Below are 27,637 nucleotides of genomic sequence, written 5' to 3'. Positions count from 1 at the left end.
TTAAATATGTAAACTGGAAGTTCTGCTGATGACTGTACATAAGCTGAGGCAAATTGCAGAAAGAAAAGTCCTGCCTGTTTGTAAAACCAGGAATGATTTGAAGCCACCACCTGCACAATATAGTATTGTAACTTCATTATAGACATGGCAGTTTGAAAAATCTGAGAAACAATGGGTCCCTTGTCAATTAAAGCATGAAATGCTGGCAGTTCTCTGTAGAACTTCATAGAAGGAGCCTGTGGTGCTGAACCTTGCAAAATCCAGGAGAAAGAAGAGTTGTATTTGTCTTTGTGTTCAACTCAGCCCCTTCCATTAGCTGTCCTAAAGCCAGCACAAATTGAAATGTGGTTGAAAAAGTCCGTAACTGATGTTAACAGCGGTGTTCTTAAGAGGTACATCTTACTTAGGCCACAGGATCTTTCAATTAGCCACATAGTTACATATATGTCTTAGGGGTTCTTCTAGTACCAGTTGCTACGGTCTAATTAGAAGTAGAAATAATTGATCACATTTTGGAAAATTTAATTGCTCTATACAAAGGGAAGATCTCCTGATTATTATTTTATTCTTGTAGATTGTTGGAAACCTCCTGTACTATCGCTACATGAACACTGCCATTGTTGCTCCTGATGCTTTTGATATAATTGATATGACAGCCGGGGGTCAGATACACCCTGACCAGAGGAGGAACCTTGGTTGTGTAGCAAAAGTCCTTCAGCATGCTGCTTCTAACAAACTGTTTGAAGGAGAGAGTGAACATCTATCGTCTATGAACACATACCTCTCTCAGACATACCAGAAGTTCAGGTATGCAAAGCCTTCGCTAATACCTTCACAGTACGAACTTTTCCCTAGAAGGAGTAAGGCAGGTGGACTCCTTATTTATAGGAAGTCCCCACTCAGAGTATTAAGTGTTGAGTTATCTGCCATAGAGAAATTCTCACTGGTGAGGCAGGTAGTTGAAGCAGGATTAACAGGTAGTATTTCTGCTTGAGCGTTGCTTGGAGAACTGATAATCTCTACTAGCTCGGTTGCAGTAAGGCTTCCTTACTGCAAACACAGATTGCAGGAGCAGTGTGGGGAGAGATTCATTATCCTGCAGAAATAATGTGTTCTTTGGTTCAGAAAGACAGCTGAATGCTTTGTCTGAGGAAAAAAATATCCACCAGGGAAAAGCTGCAGGTTTTGATTTTATTCTTTCATCTTTGCTGGGAGGCTCCATGCAGATTTTACTCTTTCATCTTGCACAGTCATAGGAAATTGCATGGTTTGCTACACTCTGAGACACAGGTTCTTCAGGATTATTGCCCATCTTTGGGGGCAATTGCTATTAGCTAGAAGTGTTGTTGAGTCTTGTGAGAAACTCGCTTTCAGAACTTCTATCTTTAGTCTCTGCCCCTCATGAAAGCAAATGCACTGTTCATACAATGGGTTTCTTTGAAGGATCAGCCATGAACACAAAGACACTTTAACTTAGTCATTCCGTTTATTGAAGTTTTTAAGGCATGACATCAACAGGAAGCAACAAAAGGGTAGAAAGTGCTATAGCAAGAATAACAAACACTAATGAAAGAGCCTACTCTAGTTGGCTCTTTGATCACCACAAAAGGAAGAATCCCACTCCTAATTAAGCTAACTTTATACAAAACTGAGTCTCTGGGTGACTGTGCTCTGTACTTTAAACCCTCTTTAGACACCAATGGTGGGTGCTCTCAGCTGCATGTTCTGCTGTACCCTTTCTGTGGAAATCCTGTAATAACTTATAGAGCATTACATACAGACTCCTGTAAGTGTTTAAAACTTATCAGGTTGTTGAATAATGAGGAAAAAAAAAATTACATTTTAAACAATCTTCTACCAGGTGTCTAGGAAAGATGGAGCATTTCATCATTTGTATTGATATGTAAATGCATTGCCTCCAAAAGGCTCCTTGAAAGATGACGTGTAGATTGCAGATTGTAAGAGAAATACAATGTATGTCAAAGGCTTGATTGTGGGTTTTTTTATACAGGCTAACTGAAGTGAGCTTATAAGGGCAAATTATTGAAGTCTTTATAATTTTCTTTTAGGAATTATTTTCAAGCAGCATGTGATGTTCCTGAACCAGAGGAAAAATTCAATATTGATGAGTACTCTGACATGGTGACCCTAAGTAAACCTGTCATATACATCTCCATTGAAGAAATTATCAATACCCATTCAGTAAGTCAACAAAAATATACTAGTCAACAGACTCAAGTGTATGGGTTTTAAATACTTGAAACAGTCAGCCCCTGGGGAGGCTTAGTGTTCTTTCTTTTTTAATGTATTCAGTTCACATGTGAAATAGCCTGGGATTAATTATTAGATTGCATTTTTCCTAGAAGACTGCTTCCATGTAAAAGAATTGTCTAAAATAACTAGAATACAGCATGTTCTGAGGGAAGGGAGGAATATTTTTGTTCTAATCTAGTGTAACATTTCTAACTTATTTATACTTACAAATACTTTTCTCTCTTGGCTAAGAAAGTGACACCAATTTGAAGAAGTTCCTTTGGCTCTGGGAATAGAGGAAAATTCAGTGTATTTTATGACTCTGGCATTCTGTCATGTTTTGTTGGAAGCAGATGTAAATGTCTGATTTAGAAGGACTGAAGCTGTAGCATCCTGCCAGTTCCTTATCGTGGGTGGATAACAGATTAACTGCAGTTTGTAGTATGACTCATTAGGATGTGAATTCAGTGTCTGTCACACTTCTGATAGTGTGACTATGCTTTGCTGTAGCTAAATTTCAGTGAAGCTTTTTTCTGCAGATAAGGAATATGGCACTGTGGGGAATGGCCTGTTGAAGCTAGCGGTCACTAGATCCATTAAATTACTTTTCTCACAGGTAGCAAGAGTCTGTTTTCCAAAGTCTTACTGCCCTGTTCATGATCTTTATTAACTTGAGTTACCAGTATTTTCATGGTTTAAAGTTTTGAGAATGTGTCCAGGTGGAAGATTTTATGAATATGTTCTGAAAGATACCACTGATGTTATTGTAAACTGCTAAGATGAATATTCAGAAAAGAATTATCTTTATATGAAAAGCCAACCCTGCTTTCATTAATTTGAGTGCTTAGTTCAGGATGCAGCACTGCAATGCCCTGCTTGGGATTATCACCCTTTACTCTGTGTTAATTTGTTAATTCAAAAGGCAAATCTTAAATTTGTTTGGTGCTGCGGAGGTGGTTGCTGGAGGAGCACGGCAAGCTGTCTTACAGCAAGAGCAAAGCTAAACTCATAGTCCAGACACGACCATGCTGGCTCCCTTGTGTCCTTCATAATCCTGATCACATTTGGTCTGTGCTTTTCAGCGTTTAGTCTCCAGACTGATTCACAAGTACAAAGACACTAGGAAGATAGATAGATAGATAGATAGATAGATAGATAGATAGATAGATAGATAGATAGATAGATAGATAGATAGATAGATAGATAGATAGATAATAAATAAATAAATAAATAAATTGATGAATTACTTAATTTATATTTGCTCATAGCTACTATTAGAACACCAGGATGCCATTGCCACTGAACCAAATGACCTGCTGAATGAACTGCTGGAAGGGTTGGGACCTGTTCCTGATGTAGAGTCTTTCCTTGGTATGTTGTTCTTTGTCTTTATGGTTAACTTCCCTCTATGGGCAGAATTAAATGGGGACTTGATTTAAATACTGTCTTATGCCTCAGAGTGACAGCTCTTTACTACAGAATTCTTCTCTGAACACTATTTGTAACATCACTCCTTACAGTTCAACCTACTTCTAACTGCAATTATCACTCTAAAAATTAATTATGCGATTCAAAATCCAAACAGTAATAAGATTGCTAACAGAATGATCCCATTGTGCTAAAAATGCAGACAGGAAAGAAGTTACAAAAAACCCCTGATCTCAAGATTTGCTAGTGCTGGATAGAAACTTTAAAAAGTGCACGGAGAATTCTTAAAACAGCAATTTTTTATTTTGACGATTATCAAAATACAAATGCAAAATTCTTAGAAAGGTATAATAAAGAAATGTGATTAATATTTAATTTGCCTTAATTGTAGTAAGATGTCAACTGTTCAGAAATTAGCTAGAATGTCATGAATAATACAAGCTTCCAAGTGAATAGCCTCTTAACATAGCTGCTACTCTTTCATTTTTCACTATCACTGGATGTTAGGACAAAGGATGTTGAAACATCCTTTGAGAAGAAACATGAGTCTCTTGGTTGAAAAACAAGAATTGGTAGCATTTCCAGAATATTCAAACTGGGCTTACAAATATCTGGCTTATTGTTCAATGCCCCAAAAAAGATTGCTTCTAAATGTAGGAATGGGTGTGCTATTTAAGAAACAATATTTCTGATTTACAGAGATTTACCTAGGTTCTGGTTTGCTTCATGCATTGAATGATGGCAAACTTGAAGTAAAAGATGTTTCCCTACAGGGGAAGGAGCTGTTGATCCCAATGACCCCAACAGGGAAAGCACATTGAATCAGCTTGCAAAAACAGAGATTTCACTGTCTCTAACAAGCAAATATGAGTTACGAGAAGGTGAAGATCAGGATCTCAAAAGCCTTATGATAAAGTAAGTTTTGCTCAAAAACCTATATTCTGGTGCTGTTGTTTGCTTGTTTTTCAAAAGAAAAGTTGCTTCCACCCTGCTGTCCTAAGTGGATTTTTGAGGTGCTGAGTGCACAAACATTTCAAAAGACAGTTTGTGTTCAGTCCTGCTCACATTTTGCAAAAGTTAGAGAAACTGTCAATTCTTCCAGAAAGCCTACAGTGGCTCATACTGCCACTTGTGTTTTGGACAATGACTGGACCATTATCTAACCTGTAAGTGCTTTTCCACAAAGTTCCCACAGCCTTGGCAGTATCACCCTGTCCTCTTCTCTCCCTCAAAGACAAACATTTCCCAGATGTACTGCCATCAGATATTTTAACAGGAGGCAGCTATCACTTCAGCAGGAATAGTGCATGCTTTTATCCAGGGAAAGACAATTGTTTATTCTGTTTGGTGAGCAAATTAAGAAATGGCTACTTGAATGCCCTGGGACATAGGCTACTTTATAGTAGAACCTATTGGTATAAAAGCATTTAATGCCAAGTTATTGAAGTTATTTCAAGTTTTCCAGAATAAGGAGTGACTTATTTAACATCCTGGTGCTTCCTGAACAGAGGGTAGAACGCGATGCTGCTCTCCTCTGTCACTATGCTTATTTTCATCTGACAAGTGTGCAGTTAAAAGTTCACTTGAAAGGGAAATACAGCATAAGGGGTTTTGCACCTTTGCAAGCACTAGCAGTGCAGATACAGGCTGTAATTCAACTCTAAGAAGTCAGTGCTTTATTTACAAATAAAGAAATCAGTAAACTAGCTATGTCTGTAGTAAGCAGTGCAACTTATATAAAAGCAAAAAATGCCTGTTTGAAGTATGGAAAAAAGTGCAAGAAAACTGTTACTATTTATCCTAAAAGTAAGAGTAGCGTTTTTACTGTAATTGTGCATGTTTTGTCTGAATTTTAAGAAAACAATGAGCTTTTTCTGTCACTTTTTATCAAATATAATTTGAGATCTAAAGTGAAGAGACTGCAGTGACAATGTCAAATCAAAACTATTAGTCACTTCATACTTCAGAGACCACAGCTCTAGAGCTGTTCACAGGCAAATTTTGCAAGTAGGATATACCTGCAGCTGTCTCTTAAAAAAAAAAAAATAAAAAAAATTTGATACTTCCTGCCTTTTTTTCCCTTCTGTGTAGGTGGATGCCTACCCTTTAAAGGAATTCCCAAAAATATGAGAAATCTAGGCCGAAGGAAATGTCCTTAATCCTCTACACTGTGTGGAAATATGTTAAAACAATCACATGAGAATTAACCGAACTTCTCTAATGGCAAAAGTGCTTTCAAGTAATTTCTCACATTTTGAGAAAATATAGTAAATAATCTGACATAAGAATAACCAGTGACCTGTGTTAAATTGCAGCAACATCAAAAGCTAAGATACTTACCACTACCTTTTAAATAAGAGATGTATAAACACAGATGCTTAGCTTTCCTCCCTTAGCTACAAAAAAGCCTTTCACTGCAACTGTAAAATGTTAGGAACCAGGCTAAAATTCAAGTAATGGCTGATCCAGTGAATGTTCCTTATTTCTCTACAAGTGACACTTCCCTTCTGTAGAAATATTGATATATTTACTTTTAAAATGCTTTTGTTAGGGCTTCTGTGTAGTAGCCTAAGATTTGCTGGTACCCCTGTCTAGATGGGGGGGCTCTATGTAAGGTGCCTGGTCTGTGTGGTTTGAGTGTGAAGGTACCACAGTGGCATCCAGCCCCAGGTGGGGTGTTTCTGGAAAAAAAAAACACAGATCTGAGCAAGTTTGGTAAATGGGGAGAGGAAGCAGAAATAAGCCTCATGACTTCTCAGCCATATCAGCACGTTTCTGAGGCAGTGCATAAAACAATAACACTGTCCCATGTACTTTAATGCAGAGTGAGGTGGTGAACTCCAAAGACTGATGAAGGTTGCGTCAGGCAGAGAAAGCCAGCAGTGTATTGATGGAGCCCAAGTTAACTAACTTTAGGAAACCTTTCTGGTTTTGGTTTGTTTGGGTTTTTTGCTGGCAAACTGGAGGGGATTCCAGGAGAGTCTGTGAAGGAAAAACTGAACACGAGTCCTTTAGAAGCTGTTGAATGTGCTAGAAGGGCTCAATGCAGTTAACAGCTGCTTGGGAAAAGCAAAGTAGCCTACAGGAGATTTAGCAGGTTGCATTCTAACATGGAGGGGAGTAGAACTTCGAGTCTGCCTGGGCTGTCAGTCATTCATACCTAGCTGCCTCTTCTATAAAAGCTTGGCTCACAGCCACATACTCAGTGATTCTGGATAATGTTGCCTGTGTATGAGTAAATATTTGTCTCATTTAATTGCGTTTTTTGATAACTTCTAGTCCTGAAAATACCAATGAAATCCCAAGACTTATGTAGGTAAACTATCATTTTAAACCAAGTAATGAAGTTTTATTACAAAAGCCTTGATCATATTTAGAAATTTTCCTGGAAAATTCAAGCTCCATCTTGAAGTTTCTGTTAATTTTTAAGAACAACGAGCTATGTGTCATTTGTAACCATGTTCTCCAAATTAACAGAGTTATGTAGCAGAGTGTTCTCGGAACTATTATGCATGAAGAGGCAGCAGGAATGAGATAAATTCTTAACAAAAAAAGAACTGGTTTGCTTATCAGGGTATAGCAGCTTCCCTTTTTAGCAAGAAAATGTTCCTTGTCTGTTGCTATTAGAGAAGTATCTGTCCCTGGTGTGCATAAATGTGCTGTGTCAGATGTAAAATGCCTTCAGAAGTTCATCAGTTTTGAGTGCATTTGCACTTTATTCAGTAAAAATGATCCTTAATGGAATGCATCATAGCTCAGCATTTGCAAAGATTACATTCCTATCTGCTGTTCCATCATGATCATAATTAAAATTCATATGTGAGTTGTTGCTTGGATTTTTATTATGCTAACAATTACTGTTCTACTTTGATAGCTAGTTGTTTTCTAGAAGGAGGAAGTGTGCTGGTATTCCTCTATTCAGATATGCTAAAAGCCGGAGAGTCAACAATATTAATGGGAGCTCCGAAACACAAAGTGCTAGGAAACATAAACATTGCTGGGTATCCATAAAGGGGGAGGTTCCTAATTTTACTGTTTTACTGTTAAAAGAGATTAAATGTTCAGGTGATCCAGTGATAACTGTTTTATAATACCTATATATGTGTTTTTAAAGGACCAAAAGACTTATTGTGGATGTGATACGAACACAACCAGGGGATACACTCTTAGAAATACTAGAAACACCAGCCACTGCACACCAGGTAAGTGCTATACTGTACCTGAATAGGCAGGAAAGTACATATTTTATCATAGCTATTTGAAAGCCTCGACAGATTTCTGATAGCTTTCTCTACCACTTTATAGCAATGAAATAATTGTCGCTGGTTTTAGTCTGCTTAGATGTAGAGCCTTCAAAATGTGAGACTTGCAAATTTTCTCTCACTGTATAACTGGTAACAGTTTCAGAGGAAGAAAAAAAACTACCCTAAGTCTTGCTGTCAACTAGCACAACTAAAATAGTATTTTTTTCTTTACATTTTTGAAAACAGGGTCTTTCCTGTTATAATACAATCAAATAGGCCTGAAGCAAATCCTTCTGGTAGATTTTTTTTTTTTTCATCATGAACTTCAGTATCTTAACTCAAGTTCCCTGACACTGAGGTTATTTGCTTAAGCAATACAAGTAAACATCCTGGGAAACAACTGCTATCCCTGGTATGAGAACTGAGTGGGAGAATCTCCCAGTTGAAGACTTCCATGTAGATACTGACATACAAAGTGACATCTCCATAACATGCACGTTTTAGCTTACCTCAATGTGTGCTTATGTAGAGGACGCCTGTGAGATCTGGCCACAGATCTTTCCACAACCAAGTGAAATAATTGAGTTGTCTGGCTGATTTTAAACATATTTTGATTAATTGAAATGGATGTCTAGATGTTGTGATTGTTACTTAAGGTATATCAAAGGCATAGTAAAGGGACCACTTTCAAACCATATGGTTAAAGCATATAAATAAAACCTGTACTTTGAAACTTGAAAATCTCCTTTGAGAATTCAGTGTACTTGAATACCTAACTGCTATCATGAGCTGGAAAATAACTGTTCTGCATTTTTGTTTACCCAGGACTCTGAGCACTTGAAGCTTGTAGAAAAACGTGCCATCCTAGATTCCAAAACTCCAGAGAAAATTAAGCACAGTCAGTCTATTTTTGAAGACGGGCAGCTACCAATAGAACAAAAGAAAAGGAAAATACAAAGAAATCTCAGGACATTGGAACAAGCAGGACTAGTGTCTTCAGCAACAAAGTATCAAGAAATTATAAATGAGATTGCTAAGGTAAATTGAACACAATTCCCTGTACACTGATGGTTTTAAGCATCTAGCCTAAATCCATTCCATCTAGAGATGTACAGTATGCACTTGCTAGAGAATGCTACACTAAATCTCTGAAGTATCCACATAGGAAACAAATCACCTTTGTTTACTGACCAAATAAGTGAAAGACAATGCTCCCATGTATAACTACCTGAACTGAATAACATAGAACTGTAGACTGTTATCCAGATTTGCTATTGATGATATTTCAACTTCTCCAGAACAATGTGTTTCAATATAGTTTTTTATATTTTAAGAGGGATCAAAATTACCCATGTATGTTTCAATCAATAACTAATGTAGTTTTGGTAAGGTTTAAAAAGATCCTCTGACTGGTATTGACACTGATCTGCAATGGTTGGCCAAGACACAAGAAGAGTAGTGGGCCAACGTGGTGCCCATCCAGGGGCTGATAAAGCACTGAGCCTGTTACATATGAATTGGCAAATCCTGTTCCAAATCCACAGCAAATACTGGCTGTAAGAGTCTTGGTATTGGGTTATCTTTAATTACTCATTAGTCATATTTTATTATCTTTAATTAGTCATGAGTAAATTGCTCATAGCTCATGAGCGCTTTACATATTATAAATATGTATGTTTTAAAAGTTGCAGATATATATGAATATACAAAGGAGTAAATGGCTCATGTGAGCTAAGTCTCTAATATAACTAAATATGTCATGTTGCATCCACCCTCAAGCACCATTTTAAAAGCCCTGCTTTGTTCAGGTGTTTGCATCTGCTTCTACTTGAGACACTACCATATTCTATGTATGTATTCAGTGACACATTATTTTTAAATTTTATCTATAAGCCCATATGCTTTGTTTGAGTCATTAAGGCAATCTGAAGATTGGGATAAGCCTTAGGAGTAGAAGTTGCTTTTATTTTATTTTCAACTACCTCAACTCAACCATTACCTTCAAACCAAGCTCTAGTTTAGCAGTAGCTAGTTCTCACCCAGTAGAAGCCGAAGCTCTCATTTCTTAAGCCTCTTGCCAGAAACTAGCTGTAAGAAAGCTTCCATGTATACTATGATGCTGGCATCTTCCTTATGACTCCTGTCTGTTGTGCCCTGGAGACCATAGCACAGCTCAAGCTACCACTGCTTGTATACAAAAGTAGCAATGTGATTGTTGTCTTTTGTACAGTCATATAAACTGTAGTGCTCACTACTGATACCATGCTTGTGCAAACTAACATGACAGTTCATGCTTACTCCCAGCAATTAAGGCAGGTTGTGTAATTACCGATTTGAATGGTAGTAAGCTGTGACTTTTTAAAACATCAATGTGACAAACCAATTACGTTCAATTATTTAGGATATCCGGAATCAAAGAAGATACAGACATCATCGAAAAGCCGAATTGGTCAAACTCCAGCAGACTTTGAATGCACTTAACTCCAAGACAGCATTTTATGAAGAACAAATTAACTATTACAACACCTATATAAAAACTTGTTTAGACAACTTGACAAGAAAGTGAGTTGATTCCTCTTGTCCTTTAATATTTCAGTGTGTTTTATCAGGAGAGAGAGCAGGCATTAGTCTGTAGTTGAAAGTTTTGTTTCCAACAGATCAGCAATGCACAGATTAAAAAGTTAATGGGAGCTGTAATTGTGAACTGAGTCAAAACCTGGAAAGTAAAGTCTTGCATTTATTGAAAAGCTGCCCTACATAAACAGGCCTGAGATGTATAAGTGTCTTCAATATATTTAATTGGTGATGCTCTGCAAATCTATTAGCATGATTTGAAGTCATACAGCTTTGGAAAGTAATTTTTATTTTCTTCCTTCATTAAAAGGATTGGATTTTGTCTTTAGAATAGAAAAGGGGGAAATAGATGCCCAAAGTATTTTATTTTTTCAGTTATGATGCAGTTACTTGAGAGCAAGCCCCTCTGCCAATGCCACTGACTTTTCAAATTGGAAATATTTTACTAACATGAACAGGCACTTTCCCAGTGCATTCCTCCAAAAATGAAGTCTAATGGCCATGCTTATTTAGCACTTTTATCACTGCTTGTTTACAAATTGTTATTTTAAAGTGATGATTGTGGAGTTTTTGGATCAGGGTTGCATTTCACAATAGAATTTAAATGCTAGGAAACATTAATTCAAAATCACTGCCAAAATTTTGAGACTGTTCAATATGTGCTAAAAATTAATTCTTAAGAGTGATTTTCAGTGTTGATTCTGTTCATTACTAGAAGTTCGCAAAGCCAAAGAGAGAAGGAAAGCTAAAAATATGGCTAGAAGTGTAGCTGGAGTATTAAGGACCTGGTACATAAATCAAAAGCCCTTTTTCTTGTTCTCTTCCCAGAAATTCACGGAGGTCAATTAAACTAGATGGAAAAGAGGAGGCAAAGGGAAGCAAAAAACTGAAGCAGGCCTCATTGAAGTACACAGCTGCAAGACTGCATGAAAAAGGTGTCATACTAGAAATTGAAGATCTTCAAACCAACCAGTAAGTGTGGTATAAAACATCCCAGAGCATTTTCCTAATCAATGGCTACTTGAGGGGCCTGGCTTTTGTTAAAAGAAATCTTCACAATTTCTGGTGCCACACCTAAAACTACCTCAGACTTTTACATGCAGAAGAATGACAAAGCCTAATTGTCATAATTCCCTTTTTCCCTTGTAATGTGCTGAATGATTGCTTTGGAAAAATACTTGAATAAGCCTATTTTGGAAATAGCTTAAATGGAACCAGTACAAGACCAGTACCACACTGCTAATGACTGACTTGTTAAGCAGTTGTAGCAGGTTTGGTTTGGGGTTTGGTTTGTTGTTGTGTTTTTTTTTTTCATTTATTGGCAAATCACTCTCATATTACTGAGTAAACACCATGTTTTCTGCATTTCCTTATTATGGTAAGGTGAATAGTTGTGGTAGTTTAACATCACTTTTGTATCTATCCATTTTGAGGGTACTGTAGTGAAAATCTTCCATGCTTTGTACCCTTCCATACATCTTCTACATGGAAAAAAAGTTTTCCAGATGGTTTAATCAGGCAGAGGAAGCTACATGAGACAAACTGAAACCAAAAAAGTGTATATAGACTTGCAACAAGACACTTAGGCATGTCAGAATTAAAATCTGGGTGCTCTGTTCCTATGCTGTGGATACTTGGTCATCTTTGTTCCCTGAACTGCCCAAAACCCTTTCCCTGCACTGCCCCCCCAGTATAAAAGATTTGAGAGTTCTGTATTTCATATTGTATGTACACCAGAAAGTCTTCCAGGGGACATTGCAGTAGTGATTAAAAGGTTCATTTGACACCATTTGCACTCCTTACAGTCCAAGTTCTGTTGTGTCCTGCAGGCTTTTTCCCCCTAACTGCCTCTGGATTATGTAAAACTGCACAGCGTACATAATAAATTATCCTTCTTTTTGTTTCAAGGTTTAAGAACGTGATGTTTGATATCACACCTGGAGAAGAAGTGGGTGACTTTGAAATAAAAGCGAAATTTTTGGGGGTTGAGATGGAAAAAGTGCAGCTCCATTTCCAGGTAGAGTTTGAATCTTGTTACTTTGCTTATATAGTCACAGCTGCATTTCCTCTAAATATGAAGTATTTCAGATGTTTTAATATGTATTCATGAACATTCAATCAGCACAGAGCAGCAGATCATGTGGGGAATAGCTATATAACACGTGTATATTAGGGCAATGTGTATATTAGGGTTAATGTGTATATTAGGGCAAATGCAGAAAACCAAATGCCACATTAGTTCAGTGGCAAGCAGCAAATATCAAGAGAAAACAAAAATACACAGAAAACAATATTTCTTCTAGCTTGCTGCTACTGGAATTCTCTAATTTGGAATCTAGGGGACATGGAATGTTTTCCACACCTATCCAGTAGTTGCTTGTAATTGTTTAAATTGTGAATGACTTGGACTTTGAGACTGGTTTTCACATATTGAAAATTACTGCATTTGTTGTTGTAAGGTATGGGTTCAAAGAGAGATTATTTTTTTTTTCTGATTACAGGATTTGCTTCAGATGCAGTATGAAGGTGTGGCTGTAATGAAGATGTTCGATAAAGCTAAAGTGAACGTGAATCTGCTCATATTCTTGTTGAATAAGAAGTTCTATGGAAAATGAGTGTCTTCGGATACCAGCAACTGGATCCACCAGTGGGAAGTCTATTCAGTATTTCTTTGCTTTTAAACATTTGTTTGAAATTTATCATTAGAAGCTTTTTAACTTAAAAAAAAAAACAAACAACCCTAAAATACCAAATGTTTAGAGGAATGTACACAGTGCCTTTTCAGCATTGATAATGAAGCAGAAAAATGGGAAATAGATTAAAGTTCCAGATTTCATTTGTGTTGGTACTTTCAAATCAAAATCTTGTTTAGGACACTCAGCTATTGTGGTTGTATGGATTTTAAGGTAGGCAGAAATTGAATTTAGTTGAATATATAAACCTCTTCCTATTAAAACATTTTTAAATGACCTCAGATATATAGTTCTTATTAGACTTTAAGTATTTACCAAAAGAAATCTTGATTTGTTTTTAGGGGATAGTTTGGACAAATATTTAGTTACATACTAAGCCTGTTTTCTGGCAGTTGTCAATTGTGAAGCAAACTTACTGTGCAATTCAAAAATTTTTATAGGTAATTATAAAGTGACAATAACGTCTTACTGTGTACAAAAATATATTTTGTGATTCATTCCTACTAAGTGCACTACTGCCTCATACAAAATGACATTTTGTACTTTCACAGCCTTTGGAGTGGCATTGGGGAAATCTAAATAGTGAACAGTTGCTGTTCAGTTTGAAGTATTTGAATACATAAATTGTGCCTGTCTGTCTTTTTTGTAAGAAAATAAATGCAATAAAATCGGTATTTAGATTGTTTTTTTAAAAAATATTCTTTTGAGATTGTTCTATGTAAAATAAACATTACCTAATTAAAATGGATTTTGTTCCAAAATTTCATTTAAAGGAGTCATCATATTTGAGAGGTCATGGTGGTCTGGTGAGGTTCCTGCTGATTGGAAAAAAGGGAATATAGCCCCTATTTTTAAAAATGGAAAAAAGGAAGACCTAGGGAACTACAGGCCAGTCAGTCTCCCCTCTGTGCCTGGCAAAATCATGGAGATCCTCCTGGAAAGTCTGCTAAGGCACATGGAAAATAAAGAGGTGACTGGTGACAGCCAACATGGCTTCACTAAGGGCAGGTCATGTCTGACCAATTTGGTGGCCTTCTACAACAAGGCTGCAGAGATGGTGGATGGTAACAGAGCAACTGACATCATCTACCTGGATTTGTGCAAGGTGTTTGACACTGTCCCACAAGACATCCTGGTCTCCAAACTGACAAGGATTTGACAGATGGACCACTGGGTGGATAAGAGATTGGCTGGATGGCCACACACAGATTGTTGTGGTCGATGGCTCAGTGTCCAAACGGAAGCAGGTGATGAGTGGTGTCCCTCAGGGGTCAGTATTGGGACCAGTGCTGTTTAACATCTTTGTTGGAGACCTGGACAGTGGGATTGAGTGTATCCTCAGCAAGTTTGCTGATGTTACCAAGCTGTGTGGTGTGGTTGACACCCAAGAGGGAAGGGATGCCATCCAGAGGGACCTTGACAGGCTGGAAAGGTGGGCCAGTGCCAACCTCATGAAGTTTAACAGGGCCAAGTGCAGGGAACCTGCACCTGGGTCAGCACAACCCCAGGCACAAATACAGGTTGGGGGAGAATGGCTGGAGAGCAGTCCTGAGAAGGACTTGGGAGTGGTAGTAGATGAGAAGCTTGATATGAGCCGCCAGTGTGTGCTGGAGCCCAGAGAGCCAAACACATCCTGGGCTGCATCAAAAGCAGTGTGGCCAGCAGGGCCAGGGAGGGGATTCTGCCCCTCTACTCTGGTGAGATCCCACCTGGAATACTGTGTACAGGTCTGAAGTCCTCAGCACAGGAAAGACATGGAGCTGTTTGGGAGGGTCTAGAGCAGGCCCACCAAGATGATCCAAGGGCTGGAGCACCTCTGCTGTGAAGACAGGCTGAGAGAGTTGGGGATGTTCAGCCTGGAGAAGAGAAGGCTCTGGGGAGACCTTATAGGACCTTCCAGTACCTGAAGGGGCTAAAGGAAAGCTGGGGAGGGGCTTTTCCCCAGAGAGGGCAGTGATAGGAGGAGGGGGAATGGTTTTAACTGAAAGAGGGGACATTTAGGTTAGATATTAGGAAGAATTTCTTCACTATAAGGGTAGTAAGGTACTGGAATAAGTTGTCCAGTGAGGCTGTGGAAGTCCCCTCCCTGGATGTGTTTAAGACCAGGCTGGATGAGGTTTTGTGCAGCTTGGCCTGATGTGAAGTGTCCCTGCTCATAGTAGGGAGGTTGGAACTTGATGATCTTCAGGGTCTCTTCCAACCCTAACCATTCTATGATTCTATGATTAAAGCAGCAGTCCATACAGAATTGAAAGAACTTCTTTCAGTGCTTTTATAAAATGGAATTAAGCTTGACTGTCCTTATAGTACACTTTGGGGAAGCTGCTCAGTAGTGAATACTTCATTGCCCTTGTGCCACTGAAATGATTTTGTTGATGAACTAACAATATCTACAGAGCTGAAGTGTGTGGAGTTTGTAATGTAATAAGTGTGTAAAACAAGAAAAATATTTTCTACTGTCTTTTCTCATGACAACCACTTTAACAGATGAACAGTGAGGAATTCTGGAATGCATTTTAAAAACAAATATTAAACAAGTATTCATTTTGACACTGGAATAAAAAACATAAACTCAGTGGCAGATACATGGAGTAGAAGTTTAGTTGGTACACTGACCTGTGGTATTAGAGAAGTTGAAAAAATTGTTACACTTACTGGAGATATTCAGTTATGCATGGCATTAAATTTGAACACTTGACTACTTTAAAACAGCTAATAGCCCTAATTAAAAGATAAACAGCTCCTATGTGCTTCCATTTTTCTTCTAGCCAGTGTGTGTAAGCCACTTTAACATGACATGAATGCTGCAGTATCAGTATCCTGGTTCACTTAAAATAGCTGAATGGGAAGGTGAAAGCAGCACTTTTCCATCCTTTGGAAATAGTAGTCAACTGCACTTGAATATGAATTAAACTCACCATCTTTTTTTACCATCTTACTTGTAACAGACTTGACTAATCCCCACATTTTTTACTATTTCCAGCTGAGCAGATAAATCTGCTTAGGTGGGATGTTGATCATTAGACCAGACCTTTGAGGTAATGTGTCAAGGCTGGGGTTCTGCTGGTGAGATGTACTAGAGCCCCATAGCCTTTGGGAGTACGTCACTCCTGGATATGCTGTTTTGTGTAATGCCCTTGACATACCTAGCGACTGCTCAGTTCTAATGCAAACAGCATGTTCCTCACTTACTTTCTGACATATGCAAGCTTAGGAAAGCTTATTTGGTTCCCAGATAATGACGTATGAGAGGTACAGTCTGTGTGCTAGCACTCACCTTTTCTAATAATTTCTTGTGCTTCCTGCTCCTCTAGTGCACATCAAAGTGTAATTTCCATTTAACTACTTTAAACTCCTTTAGAAGCTTTTTTTTCTTAATTAACTAGTTCCATTTAGGGCCTTGACATCGAAGAAACAATGAACCTTGCTAAACAGGACTGACCACAATGCAATAATTCCTACCTAAAACATAAGAGTGACAGTACCATTGCAAGTACCATGCAGTTGAGCAAAATAATTCTGTGCCCACCCACTGCTGTCCAATGCTGCTGGCAGTTACTAAATACAACAAAAAAGAGAGGCTTTTTCGAGTCTGCTGTAAGCTGCAATTTAAGGTCTTCAAAGTTAGGCAGGACTTGATGAAATTGGTTTAATTCATGAAAAGGTCTAGTGGAAAGACTTGCTTTGCTGTTGCAAAAAACTGAAGAAAAGGCCAGTACAACTGAATAGAACCTGTGCATCAGTTGTGACCAAAGGAGAAAATGCATCTTGAAACATTTGCCTGTCTCAACACTGTCTTTTGTAACTGGTGGTAGTGAAAAGTCAAGCGTCCTAAGTTTGTTAGCCCTATAGTTTGCATTTTTCTACAGCGTGTCTTTAGAGTTGACTGAGTGCTTGACAGCAACTTGGTGTATTTTGGAACTTACCCATTCTGATGGGGCTCTGACGGTCCACAAAATTGCAGAACAACATCTTTCTTCTTTGTTCAAGCAGACAGAAACACCATCACAAGCAATAGCTTTGTCCTGTTTTGCTTTGCACTTACCTGCAAACCTTTTTAGCTGTCTTTGTTTAAATTAGTACAGGAGCAACAAAACAAACTTTAACAGCAAATCCAAAGAATGACAGTCACATCTGATTTCAAAAAGTTCATAACTAGATAGCCAACCCTTTTCCTGGAGGACTGATTTTGCCCCCGAGATATGCTTCCAACCTCATCCTCTTTGAGAAGCATTTGGGTCTGCACCAGGGTAATCTGTGTATTAAACAGCAGATAGGTGCCTTCTTCCCCAAACAGTAATGATGTAGCAATCTTACTAGATAGGCCTTTTTGGTAGAACTAGTGTGATTAACAGGAATGAAGTTTTGTCCTGCAACATGCTTCTGCCAAAAATACTGATCTCTGTAAATGGTGCAAGAAGCAGAGTTACAAAGTAGTAACTAGTAAAAGCTTCAGAAGTCACAGACACTTCACCTCCATTACAATCATCTTATCTAGAAAGAAGCAAGCTGACTTTCGTAACTACAGGATGTGAAAAATTACTTACATTCAGTTCCCATATGCAGGCAGAAAAATTAACAAATGGGGGGGTTAATAAATTATATTTATAGTAATCTAAGAAGATGAAATGACATAGCCCTATGACTGTTCCTTATCTCCACAACCCAAGGTACTCCCTGCATATACAATCTGCCTTTACCTTCGTATCTTTCACAAGCTTCAAGGAATGGTTTATCCCTCAAACACTGACACACTAGTTAAGGCTTTCTGAAACTGAAGATATACAAGTACTGAAAATGTATGCTTTTCTGAGGTCTGGTACAATGTTTACAAATATACATTCATTTTAAGAAAGACAGATATTTAGTTCACATCTATGTTGGGGTTAGAAATGTTTAAGTTTTATCTTTGGATATGTTTATACAGCTGAGACTACAGGAATGCCCAAGAATAGCTTCGCTTTCTCTTCCCAAATAGATTAAAATAAATTATCTCTGATTAAGCTGTTTTCTAAATAGATAATGAAGTTCGTTATTAAGTCTAAGTTTTTTTTGTGGGGGTTCTCTGGTGAGTTTGGGATGACAGCTGTAGGAAGGCCAGCCAGTTTTAAAACTTGTGTTTCTTACATGCTCTTGCTCTACACAAACTGGAGTCAGCCTTAACAGGGCTGTAAAACAGCAAGTGGTAGGATGGTGGGATGATTATCTCAAAGTCTTAGTGGGAACCAGTATTTGTGATCAGGAGTATTTATTTTTCATGTTTTTTACTCTCACTTGAGGGCAAAGGTCAGTGCTTCTGCAGTAATAAGAGCACTTCATACATATGAACAAGTTCTAAACAGAGCTTTGTTTCCCTTATCCCCGCCCCCCCTCCGGCCCCCTTTGTTTTGTTTTTTTTTTCTCTGTTGCTGTAAATGGAAGAATACAGAGTTAAGGATGAGACAAGGTACCCTAGCAAACCGAAGTGTCCACTTGTAAAGCTTTTAACTGTGTTACAGGCTTATGGAAATACAAAGCACCCAAACCACCAGTGGAGTAAAGTATTTTCAAAGTAATGAGCCTAAATAATAGCTGTAAAGTTACCAGAATATTCCCCTATTTAGCATTCATACAGGTTTGAGTTCATCTAACTTCTTGACTCGTGAGCAGCTCTGAAGGGCAGAATAAGCACTGGAGTTGAGGATTGGCACCACATCCTCAGGGGTCTTGCAGGAAGAGACAAGGACTGCACAGCTGGGTAGTTAATCACCTGTAGCCTGTCCTGTATTTGTAGAGCAGCCAGTTTACCAAACCCATGCAATACAAGCAAGCCTTGATGTTGTCTACTTTATACAAAGCAGATTTATGTTTTTAAGGAGCTTTTCTGAATGAGCATGATCATTCAGTTATGAGTAATGCAGATGTTTCAACCGGTCTTGTAACTGTGCTCCTGCAGCGCATGAGCAATCTGGATTGCACAAACAAAACCTGGCAAACTTGGTTTAGCACATTCCTCACGAATAACCCTTTTCTCGTGCACCTCCTGCCTTCTCGCCCTGCCCGAGCCCACGACCTCCCCATCCATCTCCCAGCCGGGACCCAGCGCCATCCGCTGCTGTTCCCGCAGGCTTCGCCCTCTCCGCTCCCGCCCGGCCCAGCCCGGCCCTCCTCCCCGCCCCCGCAGCCCCCCAGCCTCCCGCAGCCCCTCAGCCTCCCCAGCCCCGCAGCCCCTCAGCCTCCCCAGCCCCCGCAGCCTTCCCAGCCCCCCAGCCCCGCAGCCCCCCAGTCTCCCGCAGCCCCCAGAGCCTCCCGCAGCACCGCAGCTCCCCCAGCCTCCCGCAGCCCCCCGGCCCCTCGGCGGGGGCGCTGCAGCACCACGGCGCTCCCGCCGCCGCCGGAGGCAGCCCCTGCGCTCCGGGCCGGCACCTCCCCAGACGCAGCTTCCTTCCGATCGTCAGCCGCCGCGCCTCGGCCGTGCCCGCGTCCCCATCCCCTGCGCTGTGCGGAGGGAGGCGCGGAGGGAGCTGCCCGGCCCGGCCCGGCCCGGCCCGGCTGGTGATGGGTCCGCGGGCGCTGGTCGCGCTGCTCTGGAGCCTGGCCCAGCTCGGCTGCCCGCGCCCGGCGCCCGCCGCCGCCGTCCGCCTCCGTGAGTCGCTGTCACGGGGACCGGGAGGGGCGGGAGGGGTGGGGTGGGCGCCCCAAGCCCCCGGGCGGGAGCGCTGCCGTCCCGGGTGCCGACCCCGGGCAGCGGGCGCCGAGCGAGGAGCCCGGCGGCGGGCACCGTCGTTTGCCTTTGGCGGCAGGGCCGGGGCCGCGCCTTGGCAGGGGGGAACGGACGGGGTGGGCATGAGCGCACGGTATCCCTGGCCTGCAGGCTGCCGGGCCGGGGCTCTCCCGCTTCGGAGCGGTTTTCGTAGGAGCTTAGGATCGGGCTTTCTTTGGCGTTGTGAAACGCTGCGCTAGGTTCATTCTCACGGCGCAGGCAAGAGCACGCTAAAACATAAAGTTTTACATAAGTTCATACATAACATAAGTTATGTATGAACATAAGTTCTCCTTGTGCTCACTCCCACTGCAATAATCTAATTTCTCCACTGTCCCAGATAACCTTCCCTATTTCCACAATAATGTGCTTAATTCCCATTGCCCGTGCCCTGTGGTATCCCCACATCATCTCTGCCTTTGCATCTGCAGCTTCTCCCCTACTTTTCCCGTGGTCCTTCAGGATCCACAGTTGTCTCGTTACTGACAGGTGCTGGTCCTGCAGGCTTGACAGTAGGTTGGTGCTCAGTGGTTGCAGATTGGCTAACCAGAAGCTGTCGAGGTGGCTGACTGATGTCTGAACCTGCCTGGACTTTGCTGTGTTGGAACACTGATAGCTGGGTAGAGAGATGTTACCGTTGCTTGAAGCCAGCACCTGTAGTGAAAGACTGAGAAAGAAAAGCAAAAATGAGCAGCCATCTGGTTGCAAGAAAACATATTTGAGGAGAACGTGTTTAAGTGAAACACAATAAGGAATTCTGTATAAATGGAGATGTGGGCTAAAGAAGATTCTTTAAAGACAATATGGTGTTTATTTTTACAAAAGGAAATAATTATCTGTCCTACAAGATTGTGTCTTACCATGTTTATTAATGTGTCTGGCATGCACTTAACATGCTGCTTATGAGTACCTAATTTATGGGCTACTGAATAATTTAGATCGCAGATGCTTATCACTCTAGGTTATACAAAGGGGAGATAAGAGAATCCGGACTTCTTGTTAAAAGCCAGCTGGATGGGTGCAGCTGTCACCAGTAATGCCCAGAAATCAGTATTAGTTGTGCAGCAGCACACAGGGAACATAATTAATTGGGTTGAGTAGGAGCCTATTCTTTCGTTTTCTGCCTTACGAAGATACCCCTTGGGACATGAGCATGGCCTGTTTGTAACATTCTGTCCAGATTGATGGGTCTATGGAAGTACTTTGAAATGTTACTCTGGCGTGCAAGAGTGCTTTTTAAAATTGGTTGAAGCCATTATATTTTCTGCTCTCTGCTTCTCCTTTCACACAGCAGTATGTGCAGTAGCCCCTCACATATGAAAGCAGACATAAAAGGAAATTATAAAATAGCTCTTCGTAATAGAAAGCAGTGTCTTTCAGGGTAAGCACAATATGCATATGCTAATTGTGAGACCAACAATATATAATACTTGATGGAAGACAGGACAGCATAGATAATGTTAAAATCAAGCAATCCCAAACTTTCTGAGCTTTCTACATAATTTATCTACGTCCTTGTTGGAGAACCTATGCAAAGACCACAGGCAGTAAAAGAAAACTGGCAATTTGAGTATCATACCGATTCTACTTAATTTTTGCCTTTTAAAGCCCTTATTGCAAGCAAAGATTGTATATTGTTCAGTGTCCTCCCTACATACCACGAGGATAAAACTGCAATGCTTTATCCTGCTTTTCCTTTGTTCTTAGTTTCTTAGTCATGTTTTTTCATATCTATTTATATTTTACAAGTACTTTGATACAGCTGTTACCTCTGTCATATCAGCAACGAGAATATGGTTATTTACAAAAATAGTAATCCATCAGGTTTGACCTTTTCCAAAAGGATTGGATGACAGCCTAGCAAAAATAGGATGACTGAACAATTATTATCATTATACACACATCACCTCTGTTTTCCTAACAGATTATTTGTATTAAAAATTACTTAAGATGTAGTGAGATATGTTCTAGACAAATTATATATACAGCTTTAAAACAGCTAGAAGGGAATATCTGACAGATTCTGGTACAGTTGTAGCACTGTAAGAGTACTTGTATTTTCTGTAGAGCTACTGTATTCACTGTCTTGTACTATCCCAGCTTACAGGAAAAGCCTATTTCCCATTACTGACCTTCCGTGTTTATTGTCAAGGTTCATTAAGATTTTTTGAAATAATATTACATCATTTCATTATCTTTCCTTCTGTGTATAAATCTCTGATTGTCAGCTTTTTCAAATAAACTCTGGGCACAAAAGGAATCCAGAACCTTAGGGCAGTAGCTATCTTCCCTTCTATTTCAGAAAGCATGAAGTGCAGTACTGTTTTTTTTTAATAATACACGGGTGGTGTGTCATGTAAACATTCAAATAGCTTTGCAAATGAAAGTAACTTTTATGTGGCTATCAATCTTTTAAATTAAAATTAAATTAAATTACATCATGAAGGTTTAAATTGCCACTCTGTATTATCAAGTGGCAAATAAATAGCACGCTTGAGATCCCATGGCATTTTTCCATAGAGCTGGATTTCAAGTCGTACCTTATGTCACCTGAGTTCCAGGTGGAGGCACAAATTGATCACAGGACACAGCATAGAGGTGTTGATAACTGCATCAAGGCTGAGTACAACTCTGAACTTAAAATGTATTTGCTTATACAAAGAACACATAGTTTTTCACCAAATTGAAGTATTATTCCTGAGAGTCTTAACTAAATTATTTATGAAATGTTTTCATCCTGAATTACTGTAGCAGGATTCTACTTTTAGAAAAGTTTGGTAATGGAGTAATGCAGATCCTAAATCCTTTCATGTAGAAAGTTGTCAGTAAATTAGGTCTAAGAATTCAGGATATAATTAATGTAGTTTTGCCTTTTCTTAATGTTATCTTTCAGACAGCAGAAGAGACCCTTGTACAAACTGATTTAGTGCTCTCCAATGCAAACACTGAATGTTGCATACTTCTGTGCATTTGTTTTTCAGTAAAAGTATTAAATTGTTCCTCCCGCAGTCTTACGCAACAAACTCCCAGGCTGAAATTCTTATCCAGCATCTGTTTTCTGGCCTGCAGAGGCTGCAATCTAGTAATTTTGCATATGAAAACCCTTATCTCAAACATTTAATCTCTGTCCTCTCTGCCACAGAATGCTGCTGTGAGACAGAATGATAGATACAGCATAGCAGCATTAAAAAAATCCCCAGGTTTCCCTACCTCTCCTCTCATCTGCCCCACACATTCAAGTCTGAATTTCACCAAAATTCAAGCTGAGCAGTGCCCTCTTCACACAGCCTGTGCACAAAGGGAGGTAACTGCCTGCATAAAGCTGCAGCCACTCCTCTCTTTGCCACCTGCTTTATTCAGCTGCTTTTGCTCTCATCTGCATTAAAAAATGGATTGAATTGCTGTAGAACAAATAATTGCCTCTTATGAGTAACATGTGAGACGTGTGAATCATGCCTATGTACTTTCAACTCACTGATTTAAGCTAACACACCTTAATTTTTATTTTAGTTGTCTAGGATTCAACAAAGGATCAGTTGCATAGCTAATTAGATCGGTGATTACTTAAGTAGTAGCAACACTCACTTCTGTCTGACCATAATATGTTTGAATTATCCTGTGCCGAACTAGATGAAGCTGAAAACAACAGTCTTCCACAATAAGCCTCGTACAAATTATTTTTCTGAAGTAATTTCTAAAGTAGGTCTTTTGATTGTTTGTTTTAGTTTTGTTTGTGGTGGTTTTTTGTTTGTTTGTTTTTTACCTGAATAAACCCATACCACACATTCAAGACTTTGCAATGCTAACAACTATATTCAAAAAGCAGAGATAACCCTGTCCTGACACTTTTCTTCTCAGTCACAGCCACCAAACTATACTGCAGAAAACCCTGCTGTAGACTGGACACTAGTGGCACATTTCAGAAGTGCCCCAGGGGCACACTGGACACGTGCTGTCCCTTATGATGCACAATGTAGGGTGGGTTAAGTAGAACTGGGAAGGTTTGTAGTGCAATCTGTGGCTACCTGTCTGATTCAAGAAAAAGGTTGATCCATGTCTGCCTTGAAAACTGCATGCAGACTTCTGCCATCTGTCTTGCTGGGGGCCATTGCACAGAGTTAACTGTCTCCAGAGCACACAGAAATATTTCAGTAACTTGATGTATTAATTGCACTTCTAACTTTTTGTTATTTTGGTGATGATCACTTCTAACAGGGATTTTCTGTTTGAGTATTAGTATTTATCTCAGCATCTCATGCCTTACAAACCATATGAACAGTCTGGCAGACACAGTTCAAGGGTGGCAAGTTTAGTGTTGTATTTGTGTTAAAGTAGCGCAAAGAGAACACAGGTGAGGTTGGCTCCTTAAGCACAGATAAGAGTCCCTACCATAAAAGTGGAGGACATCTTACCCAAACTTGTAACAGGAGCTAAAATAAAAAGACTTGACTATCATCTGTAGGTGGTCTGCACTTTGAATCAGTTATTAACCTTATTATTTTTTGTTGCTAATAGGATCTTGGTTTTCCTTTTTGAAAGATATTTTCACTTCCCCATAACATGCAAATTTGTGCTTATTACTCTTACCACTTTCTTATTGTTCAGCCTCCCCATATAACGACAGCAGCTTACCGCATCTCAGAAGTTTTATACTGTTCCATGGAAGTCACCAGGATGACCCTATACCTACTGATGGTGATACTGAAAATGACTTGGAAGATGGATCAGGAGCCACCAATAAGACTGGAATGTTCCTACCTGAGCAACGAACAGTGTCAATGCAAACATCAAGATACCTTACCAGTCCCTGGCTGACGCGTTTTGTTCCTTCAGTTTACACCTTAGTGCTTGTGCTGAGTCTGCCTCTGAACATTACAGCGATACTCGTGTTTCTGAAAAAAATGAAAATTGAAAAACCAGCTGTAGTATACATGCTGAATTTGGCCCTTGCAGATGTCCTGTTTGTAAGCGTGCTTCCTTTTAAGATTGCTTATCACTTTTCTGGAAATGACTGGGTTTTTGGACCTCAAATGTGCCGTTTCATCACTGCTGCCTTCTACTGTAACATGTACTGTTCAATAATGCTTATGACGAGCATCAGCTTTGATCGCTTCTTAGCAGTGGTGTATCCCATGCAGTCTCTTGGGTGGCGTACATTAACACGTGCCTCACTGGTTTGTTTCATCATATGGCTTCTAGCAGTAACTGGGGTTATACCTTTTCTCATCAGAGAGCAAACCATGGAAATACCCAAGTTAAATATAACTACTTGCCATGATGTGCTAACAGAATCTGAACTTCACGGCTTTTACCTCCACTTCTTCTCCATCTTCTCTTCTGTGTTTTTTGTAGTGCCATTTATAATTTCTGCTGTCTGTTATGTGTGTATCATTCGATGTCTTAGTTCTTCTACCATTGTTGCAAAACAAAATAAGAAGACACGTGCCTTGCTCTTATGTGTGGCTGTTTTTTCTGTTTTTGTTATTTGCTTTGGACCAACGAATGTCCTCCTATTAATTCATTACATAAATTTTTCTTATGACAACAGCTTAGAGTATCTCTACTTCGCCTATCTACTCTGTGTTTGTATCAGCAGTATCAGCTGTTGCATTGACCCCTTTATTTACTACTATGCTTCTTCTCAGTATCAGAGACAACTTTTCAGTCTCTTCAGTTGTAAAAAGGCTTCTGATCCTAGCAGTAGTAACAGCAGTGGCCAGTCAGTGTCTACCACTAGTAGAAGGGCTACGTGCTCTACTAATGTGAATAACAGTGTCTACAGGAAATTACTAGCAATGCATTGAGATAACTTGTCTCACACATGCTTAATTTTTAGACAAATTAAGGAAAAAAAATATAAAAGAGACTGTATCATGTCCAAGAAATGCAATATTTAAAACCAAGTTGTTGTACTATGGATTCATTGTATTAAAGCACAATTCAAATTATAACTCTGTATATGTATATATATATATAGTATATGTAAATAGGTTATGTAGAGGGGAAAAGTAATTTCTTAATAATAGTTGTTGAGTGTTTTTCAAATAAACTTTTTTTTTCCCAGACAATTCCTGTGTATTTTTAGTTCAGTTTATTGCAAAGCTTTTATGAGAACTCATTTTAGGATTTTGAACTGTATCAGATTTATTAAATTCTTACTTCTGGAACCACTGCATTTATCCACTGCTTCCTGAAGAAACCGAAAATATCTTTCCAGGCTTTTTTTTTTCTCCTATTTGTCATTATTTCTAAAATTATCTGTAAACTTAATTTTCTTAGCAGTATTTTATATCTAGGACACTGAAACTGTTTATTTTACATGTTTATACATTCCACTTCAAAACAGACTGTATGATTTTAGGAATGTGAGCAACTGAATACCAGCTGTTGGTGTGATTATTTACTGTGTTTTGCTCCGTGGTTGGGTGCTTGAGAACATTTGCAAATAAGCAGATTCTTTCTACCTTGTAGGGTGAAAAAAACAGAGGGGCGAACACAACTGTTTATTCTTACAGCTAAGAGCATCAACAAAGATCTGGAACTACTAAAAAAAAAGATCTTATGCGTGTTTGTAAACCAGTATCCCAGCTCTGCTGCACATACTGCTGAAGTTGGGTTTGCTGAAGATCCTGGCTTGCACGCAAACGGAAAAAAAAAAAAGCAGTTATAGCACAAAACGCGTAGAAAAAAAAGTACTCACAAACCTAGATAGACTTATTGACTTCTTGATAACTAGCTATAGTGCTGAAGTTGCCTTTAGAAAGTATTTCTATGTTGCCTAAATATGTTTGAAAGCTTAGGTTTGAGGAGTGGGTCCATGCAAACTTCATGAAGTTCAACAAGACCAGATGCAAGGTCCTGCACCTGGCAAGCTTCAGCTAATAGGAGAAGCTAACCATCTCTTCGTGCTTTGAAGCACCATTGCACCGCGAGTTGGGAAGGAAACGGAACAGCTTGTTTCAGGTTGAAGGGGAAGGAGTGCAAATCTGACCAAAAAGTAACCCATCAATTTACATGCTGTTTCACCCATTTCCTCATTTCTCCTCAGTCTTTTTTTCTTTTTTTTTTTTTCCCCTTCTTTTTTTCCCCATAACATCAGGGTTAAACTGATCATTTTCTGTGAAGCAAGCTAAAAAACAAGCCAAGTAACATTTAGAAGCAAGATGTTAGGCATCAAACATGACTAAGAAAGTTTTCTAATATTCTAGATACGCCAGCTTGATGTTGTGGCAGTATTGGCAGGGGCAAGCTTTATAATCAGCCTGGTTTCTATTTGAGAACACCTCATATAGTGGCTGTCATTGGTATAACTTATTTCACTGGGGGAAGGTTTGCTCGATTTAGCATGGCAAGGATGTTGCAGAGATCAGTGCACTTGCACCAGAAGTGTTTTATCAGTTAATGCATCTACTTACTGCCTGCTCCCTGCAGCCTGACTGCAGACAAAGCGTGGTCTGCTGGCTTCTAGCTATTTCCCTGTTTGCTTCAGTCCTAGCCAGAAATGGCTGCAAAGTGCACTCATGATGCTTTGCATCAAGCAAACTGGATCAGGCCACTGTGTCTGTCTCTACTTGATAGGGGATCCATAAATGGAGAGACAATAAGAGCTGGCTAGTTGATCACCACCTATGGCTTCGTACAGGAGATCTCCAAGTGCTGGTGGAGGAAGAAGAAGGTCCTGCTGTGCCAGGTGCAATATTTAA

The 27,637-nt window shown here is 39.5% G+C and overlaps 2 protein-coding genes across 5 annotated transcripts in view; both read left to right on the top strand.

The window, feature by feature from the left end:
• Positions 1-13,940, top strand: part of IQGAP2 (IQ motif containing GTPase activating protein 2) — a 124,116-nt gene extending 110,176 nt beyond the window's left edge. For all 4 annotated transcript variants that reach the window (XM_051642038.1, XM_051642041.1, XM_051642039.1 and 1 more), the window contains 10 exons: positions 575-807; positions 2,070-2,202; positions 3,522-3,624; positions 4,455-4,596; positions 7,796-7,883; positions 8,751-8,963; positions 10,327-10,487; positions 11,328-11,471; positions 12,408-12,516; positions 13,001-13,940. In XM_051642038.1, coding sequence (XP_051497998.1) covers positions 575-807; positions 2,070-2,202; positions 3,522-3,624; positions 4,455-4,596; positions 7,796-7,883; positions 8,751-8,963; positions 10,327-10,487; positions 11,328-11,471; positions 12,408-12,516; positions 13,001-13,114 — 1,440 coding nt within the window. In that variant the 3' untranslated portion in view covers positions 13,115-13,940. The remainder of the gene's footprint in view (positions 1-574; positions 808-2,069; positions 2,203-3,521; positions 3,625-4,454; positions 4,597-7,795; positions 7,884-8,750; positions 8,964-10,326; positions 10,488-11,327; positions 11,472-12,407; positions 12,517-13,000) is intronic.
• Positions 13,941-19,643: 5,703 nt separating this feature from the next.
• Positions 19,644-26,002, top strand: F2R (coagulation factor II thrombin receptor). The gene is made up of 2 exons (XM_051642061.1): positions 19,644-19,817; positions 24,540-26,002. The coding sequence occupies exons 1-2, from the start codon at positions 19,730-19,732 to the stop codon at positions 25,736-25,738; spliced, it is 1,287 nt and encodes a 428-aa protein (XP_051498021.1). The 5' UTR covers positions 19,644-19,729; the 3' UTR covers positions 25,739-26,002.
• Positions 26,003-27,637: the final 1,635 nt, after the last annotated feature.

The sequence above is a fragment of the Apus apus genome, chromosome Z (genome assembly GCF_020740795.1).
Source record: "Apus apus isolate bApuApu2 chromosome Z, bApuApu2.pri.cur, whole genome shotgun sequence".
Lineage (NCBI taxonomy): Eukaryota > Metazoa > Chordata > Aves > Apodiformes > Apodidae > Apus > Apus apus.
The sequence above is the reverse complement of the archived record's forward strand: the minus strand, read 5'-3'. Positions and strand labels throughout refer to the sequence as shown.

Bases quoted from the DNA above. Each gene is read 5' to 3' on its own strand.
- F2R (XM_051642061.1), top strand. From the start codon at position 19,730: ATGGGTCCGCGGGCGCTGGTCGCGCTGCTCTGGAGCCTGGCCCAGCTC. The intron at 19,818-24,539 runs GTGAGTCGCTGT...CTTATTGTTCAG, and splicing joins CGCCGCCGCCGTCCGCCTCC to CCTCCCCATATAACGACAGC.